At 36.4% G+C, this 15,612-nt stretch overlaps 2 protein-coding genes across 36 annotated transcripts in view; one reads left to right on the top strand and one right to left on the bottom strand.

Annotated features, from left to right (window-relative positions):
- The window catches only part of LOC134806074 (AN1-type zinc finger protein 6), a 254,528-nt gene that overhangs the window by 25,388 nt on the left and 213,528 nt on the right, over nucleotides 1-15,612 (top strand). The gene's annotated exons all lie outside the window — the stretch shown is intronic.
- LOC134806060 (protein tramtrack, beta isoform) overlaps nucleotides 1-15,612 on the bottom strand; it is a 552,198-nt gene that overhangs the window by 461,621 nt on the left and 74,965 nt on the right. The window contains exons 5-6 of one of the 35 annotated variants that reach the window (XM_063779275.1): nucleotides 6,841-7,040; nucleotides 5,470-6,530 (exon numbers count right to left, since the gene is read on the bottom strand). The exons of 32 other annotated variants lie outside the window; for them this stretch is intronic. In XM_063779275.1, the coding sequence (XP_063635345.1) occupies nucleotides 6,177-6,530; nucleotides 6,841-7,040 (554 nt within the window). In that variant the 3' untranslated portion in view covers nucleotides 5,470-6,176. Of the gene's footprint in view, nucleotides 1-2,237; nucleotides 3,140-5,469; nucleotides 6,531-6,840; nucleotides 7,041-15,612 lie in introns of those variants that run through there. 2 more of the 35 variants (XM_063779273.1, XM_063779277.1) reach the window with 2 other exon arrangements.

Below are 15,612 nucleotides of genomic sequence, written 5' to 3'. Positions count from 1 at the left end.
ACCGTCTTAAACGTTTACTCTGGAAGCGCATCCTCGAATTCTTCAAAATAGTTTTAAAAAAGTTGTCGCAATCTCGCTCAGTGAAGGTAGAGTCAGTTATTCTAACAAGTGTTAAGAAGAATTTTCTAAAGTTGTTGTAATATTTAAACGGAACTTTTTGGACATCAGTTTTACTGCTTCCCGCCCACGAGCAATTCATGATGCATTTGCGGGTTATGAAATAGTCAATAAGTATGTAACAGGCTTCGAGGCCCTTGCATGTACCGCTAGATCCGCAAATGACTTCCATTTCTGATATTAACTGAGTGAAAAATTCCTCATTACCTAAATTTACTTCGAATTCATCAAATTCTTGCAAAGTTTTAGCCGGTTCCACTCTTCTAAAAGAAGGAACGGATGGTTGTTGATCAATAGGCGATTTATCGGGAACACTTGATCTAGATCTAGTGGCTCTTGAAGTGTTTATAGTAGATTGTATTTCTGATAATTGGCTCATCATCTTCGATTGATTTGAAAGAAGTGCCAGTAATAAATCATTGTCTGTTGATTTTTTAAAAGTTGATTCTTGTTTTTTAGATTGCCGTTTGCCTGAAGAGTCGTGTGTAAGCGGAACGTCACATTCGCGTGTACAATTTGGAGCTAATGGATCCATTTCGGCAGCAGTAGATTTTTCAACAGTAGTTCGCACTAGGACAAACAAAACGTTTTTGATGAATCATCTCGAAAGAAATTAACAATTGAAGGGATGTTTACAAAAACAACATAACTGACTACACTGGTTGACACCTGAAACGATTAACAATGTTCTTAAAAAAGTGTCAACCGCTCTAAGCAGTTATGTTGTTTTTGTAAACATCCCTTCAATTGGACATTAAAGTGATTCGTTGATTTCAACAATAATGACACACAGGAATGGAAAATGTTATGCGAGTAAATAAAAATACGTGAGGTTAATATAATGTCAAAATAACTCACGGCATTATAAATTGAACATCCGTACACTGACACCGTTGCTTCCTTCGTAGTTTTTGTGATAGTTGTTGTTGTTGTATTTTACTCCTAATTTACCTTTGCTGGTCGTGTAAAATACGGCTTCCCCTTAAATAAATTACAATATGATGTTATTATACAGGCACACATCAGTTAACATACTGACGCCTATTCAACTTAAAAAAAAATATGTTATGGTGTTGGACATTTTGTTTTATATTTATCAACTCTAGTGCGCATTCGAAAGCATTTTAATACATGTTACAGTGAATCATTATGAACATTTTTGAGTTTTTAAATTTTTATCAACCATAATTATCAGAAATACCAATCAGACCGACGAAACAGTTGAAACATGTAACTGTTACTATATTATTAGAGTTAAAAAATGAAATGAAAAATAAATGGGCACCCTACCACGGGCGCAAAATTTTATAGTTATTTTTACTTTTTTTACTCTAATTATTTTAATTGTAGTTAATTTTAGTTTTATATTCATTTTATAACACTCATTATATAATAACTGAGGAGTCTTAAAAAATAAATACTATAGCTAAAAATGTTTATATCCGAGACGCAATAATTTTATCCATCAACTTGTTCCTTTCAAGAAATAGTTAATATTTCACACAATTTATTATTTAAACAAACCAAAGTATTGAAACTATTCTTCATCGTGAATATGTGATCTAAAGTTACTTATAACCGTCAATCCCTGCGTCCTGATCCTATTTCTGCACCCTTTAAAAGTACATCTCCAAGATATGACGCCGTTGCTTCCTTCGTAGTTCTTGTGGTATGTATTGTTGTTGTATTTGACTCCTAATTTACCTTTCTGTGTATGGTAAAATACGGCATCTCCTGAAAAATTATATTGTGATTAAGTTCACTTTAATTAATATATCATTTACCGAATAAAGTGCAAGAACAAGTATGTTTCTGCTACTTCTTATATCTCAAATATTTACAGAAAAAGGAATTAATTGAGTGAACATCATTAGGTACATTAAAGACAATTTATTCATGAATGAAAAAAGGGGTCTACATGCAAAGTTATCTTGAATTATCTGTCAACGATGTTTGGCATACTAACTAGGACATGTCGACAACTATAAATACGAGTAAAGGTGTAAGATTATTTTAAATTAAATATATTTGAGAGCGTTGAAACGCACTTAAGCATTATTATTATTTTGTTTATCGTTTATAATACTTAGTTTACCAACACGGAATGAAGCATGCATCAGCATACCAACATTACTTTATTCAGTTGTCTCATCTACTGCATCCGTTTCTTCATTATTGTCCTCCATTGCATCTCCCTCATCAGAATTGTCATTTTCTTCGTCTAAGAGCGACAAAACATGCGTTTCCGGTTCGTCGTAGTTGCCAGTTACATGTTGAATAAGTTCCCTCTTTAAATCATAATGGCTTTTTTTCATTCTTCTTCTAGGAGTGGACCGTCTTAAACCTTTACTCTGGAAGCGCTTCCTCGAATTCTTCAAAATATTCTTAAAAAAGTTGTCGCAATCGTGCTCAGTGAAGGTAGAGTCAGTTATTCTAACAAGCGTTAAGAAGCATTTTCTAAAGTTGTTGTAATATTTAAACGGAACTTTTTGGACATCAGTTTTACTGCTTCCCGCCCACGAGCAATTCATGATGCATTCGCGGGTTATGAAATAGTCAATAAGTATGTAACAGGCTTCGAGGCCCTTGCATGTACCGCTAGATCCGCAAATGACTTCCATCTCTGATATTACCTGAGTGAAAAATTCCTCATTACCTAAATTTACTTCGAATTCATCAAATTCTTCCAAAGTTTTAGCCGGTGCCACTCTTCTAAAAGAAGGAACGGATGGTTGTTCATCAATAGGCGATTTATCGGGTACACTTGGTCTAGATCTAGTGGCTCTTGAAGTGTTTAGAGTAGACTGTATTTCTGATAATTGGCTCATCATCTTCGATTGATTTGAAAGAAGTGCCAGTAATAAATCTTTATCTGTTGATTTTTTTAAAGTTGACTCTTGTTGTTTCGAATACCGTTTGCCACCTGAAGCGTTGTCTGTAACCGGAACTTCATATTCTCGTGTACTATTTGGTGCTAATGGATCCCTTTCGGCAGCAGTAGATTTTCCAACAATATTTCGCACTAGGACAAATAAAAAAAAAATATGAATTATCTTGAAAGAAATGGATAATTGGACATTAACGTGATTCGTTGATTCCAACAATAATGACACACCGGAATTGAAAATGTCATGCGAGTGAATAAAAATACGTGAGTTATACTGCACAATTCATATAATGTCAGTATAACTCACGGCAATTTAAATTGAACTTCCGTAAACTGAGGTTCTGTAATACCTTTAGTCTCTAGTAATAAGAATGAGTAACCATATCAATATAAATTATTTTTATTCTTATAGTGAAAAATACATCTATTTACTTAGTTCAAATGATATGCCAATCTTTAGTAAAAACGCATGAAACTGAGTGACATTTGTGGGTTGTGACTGATTGAAATGCAAGGTTTAGTATATCAACATATAGTTTCGTCCAAGTGAAGTTAAATATATTATGTACAAACTACATGATTTTAATACAATACAATATTAGTATAATAAGTGATAGGTACAAAATAACTTAAACCCAGAGATTTGTGACAAAAGGCAGTCTCATCGCTAAAAAGTGACCTGTACAATTGTGCAATACTTTTTTTTTTCTTATACTTTTACTACAGAGTGTTTGCTATTTTTGTTTCAGTGTTAAAGTTGACAAAGTATAAAGTGAGCGGATCATGTTCAAACCAGTTTGACAGCAATCAGCTCACTTTATATTTCGTTAATCCTACCAGTATCGTTGCATGCTTAACTAGATTACAAACACAAGTTTAACACAAGACTATACTCTAATATAGCGGCCGTTCCTATAAACATAGTTCGGTGCCGGGTGCGTATGGGCCGTGTTTACACGGTTCACTCGCCGGTGTCCCAGGTACTGCACGCGCGCCTTGCAACCGCTCGCCTTCGACGAGCACAGGTAATGCCTGGTCTGGTGGTCCTGCGAATACGTGTACCCGTCTACCATAAGCATGAACTTCTTGCCTGACCTCGTCGGTAACAACACCACCCCTAAAAGGTTTACGATGAGGGTTAGTCAGGATTTGATACGATTCATTCGTGTTTTTTAGTTGTTTGAACATGAATACAGTAGTGGTAAGGTATTTATTACTTACTTGGACACAAAAGTTAAACATAACCGAGGTAATCTGTGACAATAAACCAACTCGATTAATATTAATTAATTTACCTTTAGGCGAAAATATATAAACTGCAACGTAAACTTACAACATAGGTACTTTAATATACCTCATAATTAATGACATACTTTATCTTAAATTAAATACCAGTCAGTATTACCAGTACCTAGTATTATGACCGCAATATTGAAAAGGGTGCTAATATTAATTACATAAAGGATCTGAAAATGCTACTTAAATATTATTCAGTATTCTCAGGGGCCTCTGTGTTAATTTCTTCGTTATCGTCTGCCACTGTACTTATGTTACGAAAATTGTCAACATCTTCCTCTATAATTGCCATTACATTATGACCACCAGTGATTTGGTCAATAAGTTCCTTCTTTAAATTCCAGTCGCTTTTCTTCGCTCGCTTTTTAGGCGCTGACATTTTTTGTCCTGTACATTGAAGACGCTTCTTTGAATTTTTTAAAATAATTTTGAAAAAATTGTCGCAGTCATGCTCGGTGAAGGTTGAGTCAGTTTCTCTAACAAGTGTAAGGAAACAATTTCTAAAGTTTTTAAAACATTTGAAAGGAACCTTTTGGATATCACTTTTACTGTTTCCCGCCCACGAACAATGAAAGAGGCATTGACGAGTAATAAAATGGTCAATAAGTCTATGACAAGCCGCGAGGCCCCTGCATGTCCCACTAGAACCACAAATAACACTCATTTCAGCAACAACCTGCGCGAAAAACTCGTCATTGCCTAAATTTGCTTCCAACTCAGCTAATTCTTCCACATTTTTAACAGGTTCACGGCTTCGGAAAAGTGGCACAGACGTAGCAGCCCGTTCATTAGAAGATTGTTCTTCAGACGTAGATGATGTAAGTCTAGAGACAGTGACTCTTAAACTGGTTACAGTAGACTGAATTGCCGATAGCTGGCCCATCATTTTCGACTGATTAGCAATAAGAGTATCTAATAAGGATTTATCCGCTTGTAAAGTGACATGATTTTGTTGTTTAGTCGATTGTTGTGAAGTGGCATGGGTTACAGGGACTTGATAATTGTTCTGATTGCAGCCAGCTAATGGGTCTTTTTCGGCGCCCGTAGTCCTAGCAGTGCTACCTGCAACAAAGAAAAAGTTTTTAAATGTGTCTACTACATTTTAAATTTACAGTTTGAATTGACTAACAATCAACTTAAGTAGTAAAAAAGTGAAAAGAACATGATCTAAAGCAAAAATCGTTTAATTCTCGTAAGAGCTGCTCTAGGTTAAAATAATTATATATAAAAATGAATAACTAAAATAAAATAAATCTACAATAATAGATAATAAATTTATCCTAACAGATTTGTAACTATAGTAAGGCTCGTTTCGAATATAATTATATAAAATATCACCGATTTACGTATCGCGTTGAGTAAAAAGTATCACTAAGCGTAGCTTATACTTAGCACAATTTTCGAAATATACATAGATTTTGAGATAATTAGAGATCAACAATTAAAAGTAAGCTATGTCTAAATATATCAACAATAATCATATCTGTACAGTGAGCTGCAAAATTGCATAGAGAAATTATGAATGAATTCATTCATAAAGTCGCCATGCACTTTTGCGACTGATGGTACCTAATGTATAACTGGACTTATCTACTATCTTAGGGGATAGTCGTAAATTATTGCTCATTATCAACGTCATCATCATCGACATCTGCCTGCGACATTTCCCATCATCTGAGATCGGCTCTCCTTGTCTGTTTCCTCCATTCCAGGCGATTTTGAGCGATATCTGGATTCATATTCTGCTTGTTTCTGGGCTATGTCAACGTATCACGTATCATTGTTCATTTGGGCGCTGAATTCTATTGATCTTTCTTTTCTTCAGGGTTGGGGGGTCGAAGCCAGAGATCGGTTCTGGGGAGTATTCTCGGGAAGTTCAAGGGAAGGGCAAGGGATGATGCCCGGGGCGACGTGAGGGGGGAGGGAAGGAGTGCAGCTGCTGTGGCGAGGAGACTGGAGGTGGCGGTGGCCGTGGAAGTGGAGGCGGGAGCAGGGAGCGCGCGGGGGCGCAGTTGGACGAAGGCGCCATTGCCGCAGCGCGCGTGGGACGGCGGCACGTGGTTGTGCTTGTCGCCGGAGGCCACCAGCTTGCCGCTGGAGAGGCGCACACGCGCGCGGCAGCCCATGTGTTTGGACGAGCAGTAGAAAAAACGCCCGCCGACCTGCGAGTACGTGTATCCACGTAGCACCAGAATGTATTTGCCTTTCTCCGTTGGTATGAATTGAACATCTGCAAAATATAATTACAATAAATGATTCTGTATTTTATGTACCATTAAATTAAAGACTACGGCTTAATGATAATTAACCTTATATAACTAGTTATGCATTTGTAGTCAGTAATACCTATACATATACACAAAGAAATAAATAGGTACACAGTAAAACATTACCTACATGTTTTAATCCGACCGACTTATTATAGTCTTACACTTTGTCAAAAGTAATAAAATATTACAAGAAATAACTTTTAACTAAAACCATCGTTACAAGATCATTCCACAATTTAATTAAATCTTGAAATACTGTCCGTTTCTTACGACATATTTAGGAGGCGGGTGCGTGTGTTCAGTATGTATGCGCAGAACTACGTCACCGTTGCGTCTCAGGCGAGCCTTGCAGCCACGCATTTTCGACGAGCAGCACCAGTGCGGAGTTTCGTTGATCTGCGAGTACGTGTAGCCTTCTAGCATCAGTAGGTACTTGCTGCCGCTTCGCGTCGGAATCATTATCACTTCGTCTGGAAACCATACATAGACTGGTTAGCATATTCTTTTTTACATCACCTATTCGAAAAAGGGCTTTTTCTTCCCCGCTAGGAGGGATCAAAGTGGCACTTTTCTTCCCTGCTAGGAGGGATCAAAGTTGTACTTTTCTGTTCTAGGACACGATTTTTTCTTTCTTGCATACTATTTTTTTTTTGGTAAATATGTAATACATATTTTGGAACATAACAATTTCCTCATAGTTGATGTGAAAAGCAGTATGTGTCACACGGTATCAAAACTATTTCGTCTTGGGCGTTAACACTTGAATCCCTCATTACGCTCAGGATTCAATGTACGCCTTGACGGAAATATATCATTTTGATCCCTTGTAACACAAACTACTATTCAACACATTCACCTCTGAGCTACGGTGGTAGCGCTACGTCGTGGCCGATAACATGGGTTTCCCGGTATTCGACACCGTGTCGTGATTAGCGCTGAATGAGTTGCTTGCTGTCAGTAGACTTGTTCTCTACATCCCTTTTTTTCAACAAGGCATTACTTTAAGACGTTTAAGCGTAGACTTTTACTATATCGGGCAAGCAGGGCGTCCCCTTGATTACTCTAAACAAAAAGTCTCTATATGGTTAAAGTTTCTTATGAAATCATTTAAGTCGAACAAATTTCCAGTAGTTTATGAATAAACTGAGAGCTCAGAGCAGCAAACCATTTGAGATTGAGTCAAATCATGAAAGAAAAAATTATGATAAAAACAATTTATATTTTTATTACAGAAATCTACTTACATCTGTATAACAACACCGTGACCTGTAATGGCTGTAATACTTTAGTAATGGACGAGTCTCGTTGCACCTAGCATAATATACAGACGAAGAATTTAGGACACATCACTTATTCAAGTTGTATGGACGAACTTGCAAAATAATCTCTGTCTGCGGCGAAATTCTCGAAACCACTCATACCCTGCCTACTTTTTGTCTTTGTTAAATGTATGTTTGATGCTATGCATTTCAGCGAATTTATAAGGCAATTCTCTTAGCCTTGCCGAAGTCCGGTTGTCACCAGCTTTGCCTTGACGTAAGTACAAAAGTCTTCTTCCATGTCAGGAGAGAACGTCATATATTTACCGAGAGAAGTTGCATGCAGGTCACTCTTAAGGCATTTGCGAAGACCGCCTTTACTCATTTTAAATGAGCGAGCAACTCTTCAAATTCTCACTACCTACATTGAAAGGCTATGTGGCTAATGCCCCCACTGCGACACGATATCGTCAAAATAAACAAAACATAAAATTCATATCAAAATAACCTTTTTATTCAATTATTTTAACTAGCATTAGCTGTCTGTCTTGTGGTAGTCACGTCGCCCGAATGATCTCTGGATGTCTTCGGAGGAATTCACGAGCCCATGTCACCCCTGCCATATTGTTTTGTTTATTAAATGAATGTTTTATATTATGTGTGACAGCAAATTCGTAAGCCAATTTTCGTAATCTTATCGAAGTTAGGCCGTCTTGCCCAGCCATATCCTTGACGTACAAACAAAAGATTTTCTCCATATCAAAATTAAATGTCATAGGTTTACCGGCACACATTGCTGGCTTTCCTTTCTTTAGACGATTACGAAGACTCGCTTCACTCAGTTTAAAAGAACGAGCAACTTTTCTTATGGACTCTCCATTGAATATTCTTGTGCGAGCCTCGGCGAATATATTTTCCGTCCATAGCCGACGTTTGGTTCCAGGCGTGACATCTAGGGTAGCAAAAGTGAATATAATATCAAAAATAGTAGGACGGCACATGAAGAAAAAAAATAGCGATTACAGGTCAGGCGCATACTCAATGCAGTAAATATCAGCGTAACCATTTACTCGTAGGTATAAGTACTATATGTTTACACTTAGCTTGCTAGCCTTAGTATTTTTAACTTGATTCTTAACTTTTTTATATTTGGAAAGTTTTGATTGTTTTGGAATAAAAATGTACCCGATATGTACCTATAAAAGGTTTTATTAGGTACTTATATAATAGAACTATTTTGTTACCTATGATTTTTGGTTCCAAAATCCAATAAATATATTGCAAATATTATATATAGGTACGAAACCTAAAATATTTTTTTAAAGAACAACTGTCCTACAATTTACAAAAGTCCAGGTAATTATGATGTATACCGGTCCATCGCGATCGTTAAATCTTGAAATAACTCCCGTTCTTGAAAATATACTTGGGCGGCGGGTGTATGTGCTCGGTGTAGACGCGGCGCGTGCGCAGGTTACCTAAGTACTGCACGCGAGCTTTACACCCCAATGCCTTCGACGAGCATAAGTAATGGGTGGTGTGGTGCACCTGGGAATATGTGTACCCATCCACCATGAGAAGAAACTTTTTGCCGGACTTCGTAGGTAGAAGCACAACATCTGAAAGTATTTTTTAATAAGCAGTGCAATTAGAACGGTTTTTTACTACAAATATTTTTGCAAAGTATACCGTTATCACGGAGCTTACAATAAATACAACTTTGCTTGCTTTACTCTCTTAATTATTAATTGCAAGTACACAAACAAACTCATATTTACGAATACACACAATACACACAAAGGTAAATAAGAGTAACGATATCCGAACGATAACGATATAGATTTGAAAAACTCTAATCAAGAAGCACATTGAATCACAAGTTGTCAGCGTATGCAAATCAAGCGTTGCCAGTAATTTTCGTTTGATATATCAGAGATATATTTTATGGGGGCTCCTCCCTAGAATTAGTTTGGACCTATGTCCAACCTGTTACTATTAACAGGTGGGAAATATCTGTAACTACAATCGCCAAGAGCGTGTGACTAGTATTGATCTTAAATTTTAAAATAGTTGCCATTTTTGTAAACATAGTTCGGTCGCGGATGGCAGTGTGTGGTGTCCTGTCGCTGGACCTGACCATTCGCAAGCCGGTACACAGTGGCGCGACAGCCCTGCGACTTCTTGGACGAGCAGTAGTACTTCAGCCCGCGCCATGTCTTGAACATCAAGGAGTAGGTGTAGCCGTCTAGCATGAGCAGGTCTTGCTTGCCTTTGCGGGATGGGATCATTATCACTTCTGCAAATGTTGTGCTCAATTAACATTTTTTGTTACGACAGTATTAAAGCTTTTGAGGCTCGGGTTGTAACTTCCGTAAGACCTCAGAGGAATTTTAGGTTGGTATTTTTAAGTATCTTATTTATTTAATAAAATTTTAATCAGGCCGTATAATAATACGTGAGTTAAAATAATTTTAACATCTGAAGATTTGTTTTAATATTATGGCTATTTGAAACTCGGACACTTAATCTGTCCAACCCTTCGAGCAACACCGGCTTCCGACATGTCGGAAGGGAGGAGCCCAAGCGATATCTTCGATCGGCATACATATATAATAATGTAAACAAGCAAATTGATATCCATCCACTACTGTTGTATAAGTGTAAGATAGAACTCACTAAATGGCTGAAACAACTAAGTTATGATGATACAGAGTCATTACTGTACCGTGTAAATTATTAATTAAACATAACATATCGGCAGAACTCATACGCTAATCCACACACACACACACACACACACACACACACACGCGCGCGCACACACACACACACACACACACACACACACACACACACACACACACACACACACACACACACATTCATTCATACTCGTATATCCTCGTCATAAACATAGTATTTAATTAGGTTAAAATAGTAAATAATAGCATAAATACCTAAAACATTCTTTAAAATAAAAATAGAAAATAAATAATTTACAATATTAGTTATAATTAGTTAATAAATAAAATAAGTTACTTTCATATGTATAACATTTCCTATAATATAAGTAATAACAAGACTGTTTAGTTATGGAGGAGCGGGGCACCCTGATACAGGTTCACTCACCTAAAAGGAAGTCCCAACCACTGATGGCAATTTGTAGAAGCTTAATAAGGAAATAAATAATTTTTCATTTTTCATTTCATTTTCATATCTTACCGTACAAATCTTTCTGCCATTTTTCGCAGGGGGAAAGGTGCACACAGTCGCACTTCTCACACACTTACATACAAAATCCAATCTGTAATGACGACACAAATACATAGAAAATGACACACGTCAAAGACAAATCTTGCAAACCTCGATCTCTTTTTGTGTACGGACGAGTCACAAGTGTCACAACACGCACACTAACACATTTTCGTCGAAGAGTTTTATTGTATTCTGAGAGATGAGAAGTCGGATTTGTCGCTCGACCGATCCGCAATTTGTACTGGGCGAGCAAAATCGATAAATCCAACAATTACATGAGACTAAAATATAATAATTGTGTTTAAATGTAATTAAACGTATGATATGTAAAAAAAAAATTACATGTGAAATGTAACACCTTTTTGTAAATTTGATATCCCTGACCTCTTTTTACAACAAAAAACCGAGCAATTAGGCATTTTTTCTGCTGCTGTGTTCACGCGCGCGTCTGGACTCGGTCTAGTTGAAAATCCGAGCGCAACTAGTTTTATTACCCGCGCTAGATCATTTGATCTTGTACCTAGGCAGAGGGGAATTAGTACGAATGCCGCCTCCCTTCCGTGTTGCTCGAAGGCCTAACCCTGTAAGTACTGTATTTTTTACATTCATTCTTAACCATATAATCGTGGCCCTCAGTCATAACTTCATGAGCAAACGAGGAAGAAAAATGTAACAAATCTGTTGTGCGTTGTAAAGTGATTCAAGTGCAATTCTTCTTTAGACATATTTTTTATTCTATTCAAATATTTATACAATAATTTACAGCAACCATCACTGATTGTTATGGTACGAAAGAAAACAATTCCTTTTAGGTACAAAACAAAGTCTAACTTCGCATTTGACGCACATGACAATCGTTTGTTTGCGCTTGCACAAACGACAGCGACCCTTGGAAGTATGCATCGCGAAGTGTCCGTGGCAATCGAGACGTGTCCCGTCTTCGGGTAAGAGCTGGCGTTTAAAAACCACGGTAGTGACAGTCACCGAAACAAGCCTCGTGTCACGATTGTGACATTTAGTAGTCGGATTATTTTTCTTTCTTTTCTTCGTCAGTTTTTTTCGTCGACGTGCTGAAATGTTAAGCTATTCTACTGAAATGGTAAATTGCTACTTTTATACACCCATTCATTAAATACTGACCCCAAATATCGAATCCGATTGACTTTGAATACACATTATAACGATTATAAACTGAAATTTTATTGCATGTTAAATAACAATAAGTTTTTGGCAAAAATTTCATTTTTGGTACAAGCTTTTATCCCTGACTGTACTTTTCTTTCCACAGGCAACCAGGGTTGGGCAAAATACTGGCTTCCACGTATTTCAAATACAAATTACAAAATACATTTTTAAAAGTATTTGAAATACCAAATACAAACTACTTTGGTGACTGGTATTTGAAATACAAAATACAAATTACAGTGTTTAAAATAATGTATTTCAAATACAAAATACAAAATACTTTTAATTTTTTTTTGTTTAATCATTTACTTTTTTAGGTTTCCGTACCCAAAGGGTAAAACGGGACCCTATTACTAAGATCCCGCTGTCCGTCCGTCCGTCCGTCCGTCCGTCTGTCACCGGGCTGTATCTCACGAACCGTGATAGCTAGACAGTTGAAATTTTCACAGATGATGTATTTCTGTTGGCGCTATAACAACAAATACTAAAAACAGAATAAAATAAAGATTTAAGTGGGGCTCCCATACAACAAACGTGATTTTTGACCGAAGTTAAGCAACGACAGTCTTTTTTTGCCGTTTTTTTGCATTATGGTACGGAACCCTTCGTGCGCGAGTCCGACTCGCACTTGGCCGGTTTTTAACGAATATCCTTTCCTAAAAACTTATAGGGTCATTGTGCTTGTTTTCGTCCAGCTCTAGTTTTCTTCCACTTGACGAAATTTGAATAGGAATAAACCTACATTGCTGCACAAATTTGGACTGATTTCAATCCTTAGCTAAACAATATATCTGTCTACATATAAAAATTATATTTGGCAAATAGTAAATTAAACATGAAATATATTATTTGCTAATCTGTCAAGTGGTCGAAAACTAGAGCATGGACGGAAACTACTGCAATGACCCTATCCCCTGGCTGTTGACGAAAAGTTCCGCGCAGAATAGCTCGCGCATTGTACCTACATATTTGTACCTCGTACAAGTCGTACATTATATTTAAAAAAACGTTCCATTTTAGGATCAAAGAATTTAATAAAAAAATGTATCTTGTAGAAATGTATTTTGAAGCTTAAAGTATTTGAAATACAAAATACAAAATACATGTGAGTGCAGTATTTGAAATACCAAATACAAAATACTTTTCCAGGTAGTATTTGAAATACAAATACAAAATACTAAAATGTATTTCAAATACGTATTTCAAATACATGTAATTGAAATACTGCCCAACCCTGCAGGCAACTAATACTTATCGAGACAATTCTAAAAACCCCAACCACAATTAGGTTTCGTTGTTTTATCACAGAGTTCCTATGGCCACCTCCGGTCGCCATCATCAGATCAGCTCCATGACACCATAATATTGCATTGTCGCCCGACTTACGTATGTATGCAAAATTTCAGCTCAATCGGAAATTGGGAAGTGGATCAAATTTAACTTGCAAGATTTGATTATAGACAGACAGACAGACAGACAACGGTCAGGTCAAACTAAATAAGTTTTTGGCAAAAATTTCATTTTTGGTACAAGCTTTTATCGCTGACTGTACTTTTCTTTCCACAGGCAACTAATGCTCATCGAGACAATTCTAAAAACCCCAAACACAATTAGGTTTCGTTGTTTTATCACATAGTTCCTATGGCCACCTCCGGTCTCCATCATCAGATCAGCTCGATGACACCATAATATTGCATTGTCACCCGACTTACGTATGTATGCAAAATTTCAGCTCAATCGGAAACCGGGAAGTGGATCAAATTTAATTTGCAAGATTTGATTACACACAGACAGACAGACAGACAGACAACGGTCAGGTGAAACTAAATAAAAGCTTGTAATAAAAGCTTGTAATAAAAAACGAATATAAACATTTACTCATTAATATGATAGAAAAGAAAGCAATTTCTTTTAGCAGTGAAACACAACCTATATTCACACTTGTTGCACTTTACTGTTGTTATCTTTTGGACGCACAGCTTACAGCGGCCAGGCGTGGTGTGGACGGCGAAATGGCCATAACTGTCGAGGCGAGCGCCGTCGTCAGGCTTGGAGCTACGTACTTCAGGATCTATCATTATTTCTTCGGGTCCAAATTTCTGGGCTACAATTTTTGTCTTTCTTTTTATTTTCTTCTTTTTACAGCGAGTTCCTGAATTATTTAAAATAGGGTAACGTGATTTTAATTCTACGTAGGTGGGAATATGTATAGGGAGTATTGTAAATGGATGTAATTATGATGTAAGGCATAATAACATAGGTGTTGAGTAAAATAATAAGCAATATCAGCACATATCGAATTATTCTAGTTTAATGAAAAACAAACCATCTGTCACCAAAACCACACATGGAAATACTAAATATATCTTTTAAATATACCACACAATGTAAGCAACAAAATCAATGAAAAAGGAACATTTTATATTTGGTTCATAAAGCGGTAACTACTGGCGCAAACAGCCTTATAATATATGTCACTTTGTGGACTTAAAAATAGAGCAAAGCTCGGAAGCACTCCATTATCACACACGATTTAACAAAGCAAATACTTAATAATTAAGTAATAATTAATTACACAAACGGGTCTACCGCGATATAATTTCATTGTTTTTACCTTACCCCGTAGACCCGTTTGTGTAATTAAATATGTGTACAAAACGCGAGAGTTTAAAGTGTTATATAAGTAATAATTGACTTGTAGACTAGATAAAAATCTTAATAATCTTAAAACAGTACAACTTCTGGCGTATAGTGCAGTGAATGTTGCTAAGCAGGTTGTTCAACATGAACTTAACACAACATTATTATTAAGAGAAAGTGTGTGCATATTGTGAACAACGCATCTCCTTAACTGTTACTAATAGTTATTTGACCTATATACAAAAAATACCTATTTATTCACGACTATTTTTTCTTACCTAAAAGTTGTTTAGAAGTTAGGTACTTGAATGTACAACCTACATAAAGGAAAATATAAACATAGAATAGGTACTGGTTAGTTTAGTCAATCAAAATTATCAAAAATCGATGCCTGCGATTTCTTCAACTAAAAATGTACTATTTATTAAAATTACATTTTACTATAGGTACATATTTACATTTCCTTTCCTATATAAAAGTATAAATTGTATCCTTTTAATAGCGTATTATGTTACCTAGTTATCATGGCAAGTACCTAGTCAAAGTCACGACCATGACATCGAGCTGGTCACAGCCCTAGTTCACTTAAAAGTCAGTAGGTACACCCTAATACTGTAGACTTGTAGAGTCAGCATCAATAAAAACGGATGAAATAACGTTCCAAAAGTATAGGTATGCCTTCCTGGAATTCCAGATAGAGAAA

This window comes from Cydia splendana, chromosome 2, assembly GCF_910591565.1.
Source record: "Cydia splendana chromosome 2, ilCydSple1.2, whole genome shotgun sequence".
Classification (NCBI taxonomy): Eukaryota; Metazoa; Arthropoda; class Insecta; order Lepidoptera; family Tortricidae; genus Cydia; species Cydia splendana.
This window is presented reverse-complemented; position numbering and strand designations above follow the sequence as displayed.